General features: G+C 45.3%; 1 protein-coding gene across 2 annotated transcripts; it reads right to left on the bottom strand.

Moving 5' to 3' along the window:
- Positions 1–2,278: 2,278 nt before the first annotated feature.
- Itgb1bp2 (integrin subunit beta 1 binding protein 2) lies at positions 2,279–7,124 on the bottom strand. Of its 2 annotated transcripts, XM_075956705.1 has the most exons (11): positions 6,833–7,121; positions 6,566–6,615; positions 6,417–6,473; positions 6,201–6,343; positions 4,287–4,381; positions 4,130–4,188; positions 3,952–4,022; positions 3,763–3,862; positions 3,400–3,513; positions 2,928–2,990; positions 2,279–2,663 (listed from the first exon to the last, which is right to left on the bottom strand). In XM_075956705.1, the coding sequence occupies exons 1-11, from the start codon at positions 6,894–6,896 to the stop codon at positions 2,430–2,432; spliced, it is 1,050 nt and encodes a 349-aa protein (XP_075812820.1). In that variant the 5' UTR covers positions 6,897–7,121; the 3' UTR covers positions 2,279–2,429. The 2 variants fall into 2 exon arrangements, with proteins under 2 accessions (XP_075812820.1, XP_075812821.1); XM_075956706.1 differs by lacking the exon at positions 6,417–6,473 and having other exon boundaries at positions 6,833–7,124.
- Positions 7,125–7,383: the final 259 nt, after the last annotated feature.

Raw genomic sequence — 7,383 nt, forward strand, 5'->3', positions numbered from 1 at the left:
CACATGCAATAGCACATGTGTGGCAATCAGAGAACAACTTTCATGAATTGGTTCTCTATCATGGATTCCAGGGACTGAAAGCCACAAGCTGTGTGTAGCAACTGTCTTTACCCCCTGAGCCATCTTTCTAGTACTGTTTCTTAGAATTTGATTTTCTCAGATTATTGATGATTCTGCTGAGGGAGACTAAAAATAAACAAGTCTACATTTCAGCTGGGTATGGTGGCCTATTCCTGTTGCCCCAATATTCAGAAAGCTAGGTAGGAGGATTGTTCCAAGTTTGAGGCCAACCTGAGCTATATCTAATGAGTTCCAAAGCATCCTGGGCAACAGTATGAGAGCCTCAATCACAAAACAAAAAATAACAACAATAAAATGAAAACAACAGAAAGGTCTATGCAGTCATTCTGTGTAATATCAGCAGGAGGGAGGTCCATCCAGGAACCTCCTGCTTGCACCAAGCTTGGAAGATACTAAATTCTTTATATGAAAAGGCATTATAGCTAAGTGGTGGTGGCACATGCTTTTAATCTTAGCATTTAGGAGGCAGAGTCAGGTAGATCTCTGAGTTCTAGGCCAGCCTGGCCTAGAGTGAGTTCCAAGACATCCAGGGCTACTCAGAGAAACCCTGTCTCTGAAGAAAAGGCATAGTATTTGCATATAACGTACACATTTAGTGCAAATTTTTCTTTATATCTTCAACTCACAATCATTGAATCCATCCATGAATGCAAAATCTGCAGACACAGTGAGCTAACCATAATGTCTTTTATTTACTTCTGAGGATTTTTTTGTAATTTTTTTTCCATCACTCAGTTGTGTAGTTGTTTTTAAGAGTTTAAAAATGCCATGTGGCGGGCTGGAGAGATGGCTCAGCGGTTAAGAGCATTGCCTGCTCTTCCAGAGGTCCTGAGTTCAACCAGCATCCACATGGTGGCTCACAACCATCTGTAATGAGGTCTGGTGTCCTCTTCTGGCCTGCAGGCATACACGCAGACAGAATACTTTAATCCCAGCACTAGGGAGGCAGAAGCAGGCGGATTTCTGTGAGTTTGAGGCTAGCCTGGTCTACAAAGTGAGTTCCAGGACAGCCAGGACTGTTAAACAGAGAAACCCTGCCTTGAAGAACCCCCCAAAAATTATGTGTTTGTGTGTGGGTATGTGCATGTGAGTGAAGGTGCCCAGAGGCCACAGGAGTTGGATCCCCTGGATCTGAAGTTACAGGTGGTAGGGAGACACATGATGTGGGCAATAGGAATCAAGCTCAGCTCCTCTGGAAAAGCAGTACACACTGTGAGCCGTTGAGACATCTCTCAAGCCCCCATATTGTCTTTTAAGTTCACTTTAGCAGGAGCTGTATCTTAGTAGTAGAATGTCTGCACAGCATGTGGTAGGCCCTGGGTTAGAGTATCCCCAGTACTATGAACAAAAATACCCCACACTTTTTGGGTCTGAGCATGGGGACTTGCACCTGTAATTCAGCAGTGAACAGGCTGAGGCAAGAAGATTCTGGGTCATATAGCAAGACTATAAAAATAATGACCTACAATTTTAGGATTTTTTTCAATCTAGCCACACCCTACTAACTTTTGTGTCTTCTGTTTGCACATACACTCCGATATGTAGTAATCAATAGCAAAAGCACCAGGGTCACCAAGAACGTCATCCAGGCATCTGGACTTTCTATGTAGCCTAGGTTGATCTTATACTACAATCCTCCTGCTTCAGCCTTCTGCTTACTAGAATTGTAGGAACAAACCACTACAACTATCTTTTTTACTTTTTAGCTCAAACTAGACCAGGCTGGCCTTAAAATCATGGCAGTCCTTCTAATTCAGCTTTGCCAGTGCTGGGATTCGAGGTGTTGGAGCCATCAGACCCAGCTTAGAATGTCATTTCTTTTTTTGTTTGTTTGTTTGTACCTTTTATTCAGAGGGAAAGTTGTAGGACAAGGTTTCATATAGCCCAGGCTAGCTTCCAATTCAGTATGTAGGTGAGGATGACCTAAGTAGTACGATTACAGGCATGTACCACCATGCCCAGCCCAGGTCTTTCTCTTGAGAGAAATGAGTGAGGCTGATTCTCAGCTTTCTGTAAACCATCTAACATGGAACTGGACATCCAGGAAGTGTTCATATGCTCCTGGTGGCTGCAAGGAGCAGAATGCATATGCATGTGCTTGTTTTCACATGTGTGCCAAACACACAGCCAAGTGGGGGCGGGGCGGGACTGAATCCACTCTTCCATGATGAGGTGAGAGATGACGCTTATGTGAAACTGCAGAATATAAGGTTTATTTAGGGGAGTAGCAGCACAGTTTGTTCTCTCCTCCTCCAGCCTCCTGCTGCTCAGTGACACCACACAGTCAACCATATTCTAGTCTCTGAGGTCACCGAGAGCCTACCTAGAAACTCAACTGCCTGCTGTTACTATTCCCCCATAGCTTCTTCCTCTTCTTCCTCCTCCTCCTCTGTCCAGCTCAGGTCATCATCTGAATCCTCAGATTCTTCCTCATCCATCTCTAACAAAACCCCTGCCCTCGCCTTCTCAGCTAGTGAATCGGGGTGCTCCAGCTGGGCCCAGGATCCTGGGTCAGCCTTGACCAGGGAGATTTCCACCCGTGATGGCATCAAGGAGACAGAACTCTGCTCCACGTTTATGACCTAAGGAGGAGGGAGAGACAGAAAGAATGAAGAAATCACAGACTTGGGCTTAGAGTGTTGATGAATAAGAACAGAACAGAAAAAGAAAGGGAAAGACAGAAGAACGCAATGGGGAAGAACAGACGGAAGAGGAGACAAAGGAGGGAAAAACCAAAGCAGTTAGAGAAAAATGCTCTATTCCCACAGCCTACCCTCTACCGACTCAGTCTGGCTCCCCTCTTACCTGTCTACCCCCCCATGCCTCTCCTACTTCTCTTCACTTACCCCCCAGAGCTTCATTTGGGCTTGGAACACGCGGTTACCGTCAAAGGCAATGTGGACATGAAGCTGAGAGGAAAGAATTAGAAGGGTAGTATCAAATCCAGAAGGTCAGAAAAAGTCATTACTTCAGAACCAGGTAAGAGGCAAGATTCACAGGCCCGCCAGCCAACCCTGCTGTAATAACTTTCCATTCCTCTTGGGGGACACTGGAACCTAAAGAGTGACAGCATACGATGGGCGATTGTGGCGCACGCCTTTAATCCCAGCACTCGGGAGGCAGAAGCAGGCGGATCTCTGAGTTTGAAGCCAGTCTGGTCTACAGAGTGCATCCCAGGACAGCCAGGGCTACACAGAAAAACGCTGCCTTGGAAAACCAAAACAAATAAAAGAGTGGCAGCATACAGCATGTGTCCCCGTAAGACTGTACGACCACCGGAGTTCACTCGCCCCCATCCTGCCCCAGATCATCGCTCACCTCAGTTTGACTGGCTTTCACCCAGTTAAATGCAGGAAGTGGAATCTGGCCATATACAGTCAGCACTACCAAGGAATCTGTTTGGTGCCAATCATGGCGGCAAGAAGCTGGCAGCTAAAGAAGATGGGAAAATTCAACTCTTAAACCAGGAGGAGCCTCATGGGGAATAAAGACACAAAAAAAAAACCTCAAAAAGATTAACTATTTCATATAGCCAAGACTCCGGGCTATAGAGAGATAAAAAACAGAATTTTATTTGACTTGTATTAAAGGAAAATTTTAGGGAGGTCAGCCAGGAGGTATGAGGAGAGCTTATCTCTGTAACTGGGGCCTAACCAACTGTTTAAGAAGTGGGGGGCTTACCTGCTTTGCCCAGTCATGTCTACCAACTCTGCATCCTGGTTGTGCCAGGAATGCCCCAAAATCCAGAGTCTGGATACCACAACAGCTCCAAGACTTCATCCTGAGGGAGGAAGATCATTTATATGAATTCCACTCCAAGCCCTTACTCTCATTTATATTGGAAGAAACCTACCCAGTACCCCTTCTTACCCCTCATGAAACCGAGGTGCCCCTGGGTGGTAGGTACATGGAGCAGAGTCACTCTCAGGACCTTGGTAAACCTAAGGCCAAAGGAGAAACAGGTCATTCAAATTCATGCCTATCTCCAGGTTATCACTCAGGTATCACTCAGCTACATGCTTGAGTCCCCCCCAAAACTCTCACTCACAGCATCACATCCTGGGTTCTGGCAGCTGGAACCAGTCCAGATCAGACTACTGTCAAGTCCTGGCAAAGGAAACAGGAACTTTTCTATTTGCCCCACCCTACTGCCATTCACATGAAATTCCAGTCTTTGAGATTTGGCCTATTAAAGGCCCACCTACCTGCTCCGGGTTCCGGGTCTAGTTCCTTCTGTTCCAATGCCACTCCCAGGGCTTGAGATATAGTAAGTGGCAGCAGTTTTGGAGGCATCTCTGCCCTATAGGTTATAAGCAGGCATTTAGATCTGATCCATTCATCAGAATAACCTAGCACCCCTACCCACACTGTTAGAATCAAGTAAGTCTGGTGAAAGTATATCAGGGTCAGAGAAATCAGGGGACAACTCTACTGGCAATTTTCACCTCTGTGGACATTCAAATCCATAGCCCTGGAGAAGGCTCAGGGCTTCCTTTGCAGTTGGTTGCTTCTACTCTTCCCACATTTCTCTGCAGAACTACATCACTTCCTCTTCCTCTGTTTGATGTGAACCTAATGCCTTTTTGCTTATAATATTCTCTGCAACCTCCTGCCTTCCTAATACTACTAATACCCTATGATGTAAGGTAGCCTTTTGGGTTTTCTTTTTTTTTGAGAGGTTTCTTCGTGTAGCCCTAGCTGTTCTGGAACTCATTCTGTAAACTAGGCTGGCCTGGAACTCAAGAGATCTATCCGCCCGTTTCCTGAGTGCTGGGATTAAAGGCATGCGCCACCACACCTACAAGATGTAGTTTTTTTTTTTCCAAGACAGGGTTTCTCTGTGGTTTTGGAGCCTGTCCTGGAACTAGCCCTTGTAGACCAGGCTGCTCTCGAACTCACAGAGATGCTGTGCTGGGATTAAAGGCGTGCACCACCACTGCTCAGGAAGATGTAGCTTTTTAAGGGGCTGAAGAGAATATGCAGCCTGAAACGGGGGAACCTTACTATTCCTGCAGAAGACCTGAGATTCAGTCCCCAGCACCTACACCAGACAGCCACAATCACCTGTAGCCTCACACACATATAAATAAAAATGATAGGGTTACCTTGTTTCAGAAAGAAATTCAAATAAAATATTGAGCTTTTGTTATGAATTTTTGTTTATTACTAGCATAGTGTCGGGACTGTGTACTATAGCACACGTGTGGAGGTCAGAGGACAACTTAGTAGTGTTACTTCTTGGTTTGCATCTTTATGTAGGCTTCCGGGACCAAACCCAGCTAGTATTATGGAGGAATCACCTTTTCTTGTTGAGCCATACTACTGGCTCCTTTTCTTGTTTTGAGACAAGATGTCCCTCGGTAACCATAACTGACCTGTAATTCACTGTACAGAATGGACTAGCCTCAGACCTCTGGTGATCCCGCCACCTCTGCCTAAGCTTTGCAATCTACGGGCACAGAGCAACATGTGCAGCAATTTAAGATTTACTTTTTATTTTCTGTATCCCAGGCCAGTCCAATATCCAGAGCAATCTTGCTGACTGAGCATTTTAAGTATTGGGAGTACAGGAATGAGCCAACAAAACACGTAAGATTAAGTTCTTCCAAAACCAAAGAGATCAATAGAGGTGTGTTGGGGGGTAGGCATGAACAAGGTACGATACATATATGAAAACTTGATAAAACCCATTCCTTTCTATACTAACTAAAAATTATTAAAAACTGAAAATGCACAACAAAAATATCACTTCATTTTCAAGCAGGTGTGGTTGTATACACCTGTAAAAATGTCGGCCTTCAGGAAGTTAAGGTAAGAAGATCAATTTCAAGACTGGGCCTCACAGCCTAGCTCAACAAAATCAAAGCACAGGTTATCTAGTCGCTACTCTGCTATATACCATGTATTTGGGAAGTTACCTAGTCCCTAGAATAATCCATCATCCTTACACCATCTTATAGCAACAGACATTTCTTGACACAAATTTTCCCTATGACAAAAGATGCACCATGCAAGCTGCCAACACACGACCCTCCTCACATCTCTAACCCCTTGTTTCCAATCCCCAGCGAGCCATTAATCCCTGCATTGGTAGAGAAAAAAGCCTTGGGTCTCTTTACTTAGGCCTTTCTCGGAGCAAGGTCTCTGCTGACTTTGGAATTGTATTCAGAGGTTTTTGCTCCTGAAGCGAACTCGTGGCAGGGCCCTCAGGATGAGGGCCCTCAGGAAGCTTCTCAGCACAGTGTGGTCCCACAGTACAGCCCTAGTAGATAAGGAGATAAGGATTAGAAGAGTTCTTCCATAGGAACTAGAATCCAAGGAAGTAAAGGCTTTACCTTGATATTTAAGAACTCAGAGAAATCTACAGTTCGCTTTCGGCAGCAGGACCAACCCTGACAACAAGAGACCCTGATCAGCTTAGATTTCCTGGGTATATTTCCTTGGGGAAAATGCTCCTGCTAGGCCCCCATCACCTATTCCTCACCTTAAGTGCATCATGGAAGATTGGGACCCCAGGGTGATAGTGACAGGAATCTGTAGATACCAGAAAGCAGGAAAGAACTATGTCAAATAGCATCCCTCCTATTTTCTTCAGGTTTGTGTTAATGGTTCTTCATACAATGTGGAAAGTAAACCAGCAGACTGAAGATCACCCAAATCATGCCCAATTTTTGTTCTTCCTGTTCCCAATAGCCAGCCCACAGCTGAACAACTAACACCTACTCAGAGCCCAAGGTCCATATTTACTCACCAGGGAGATTGATATTAGGGTCAAAGTGTTGCCCACAGCCTTTGTTATGGCAGAGCAGAGACATGGAAGCGTTGGTTGAGCTTACTCAAAGGGTATTTCAAGGAGTCTGGCTGCAGAGTGGGGAACACCTCTAAAGTCTGAAGGCTTTTAGCTGCCTAGAAGGGCCAGCTGTTTCTATCTTTAGTTCAGGAGGCGTCCACCTCCAAACATGGGCAAGGGAACTTCAGTTGGTCTTCCCAGCCAATAGGAAAGTGCTCCAGAGTATTTTAGCTCTGAGGCTCAGGAAGAGCCCTTGGAACTTGGGTGAGGTCAGTAACTACAGCAGTTTTAGATGTTGCCAATTCCAAGCCTCTGACATACCAGCAGCTGCTAAGAAACAAAATACTAATTAAGATCCTCCCTCCCTGTGGTATGGATACAACCCCTCCATTTTCTGCCATTTGGAGTAGCTTGTCTGCCACTACCATTACCCAGCATTGATCCTAGCCACTCTATCTTGCATCTCACCCTCCCCTGCCCATGTTTGCCTAATGTTTAGTATTTCAAAAGGT

Source organism: Microtus pennsylvanicus, chromosome X (genome assembly GCF_037038515.1).
Source record: "Microtus pennsylvanicus isolate mMicPen1 chromosome X, mMicPen1.hap1, whole genome shotgun sequence".
NCBI classification, from domain to species: Eukaryota; Metazoa; Chordata; class Mammalia; order Rodentia; family Cricetidae; genus Microtus; species Microtus pennsylvanicus.

Coding starts and splice junctions, on each gene's coding strand:
- Itgb1bp2 (XM_075956705.1), bottom strand. CDS start 6,896: ATGTCTCTGCTCTGCCATAACAAAGGCTGTGGGCAACACTTTGACCCT. Junction 4,189..4,286: donor AGACCCGGAACCCGGAGCAG/GTAGGTGGGCCT, acceptor TTCCTTTGCCAG/GACTTGACAGTAGTCTGATC. Junction 2,991..3,399: donor TGAAAGCCAGTCAAACTGAG/GTGAGCGATGAT, acceptor CTTTCCTCTCAG/CTTCATGTCCACATTGCCTT.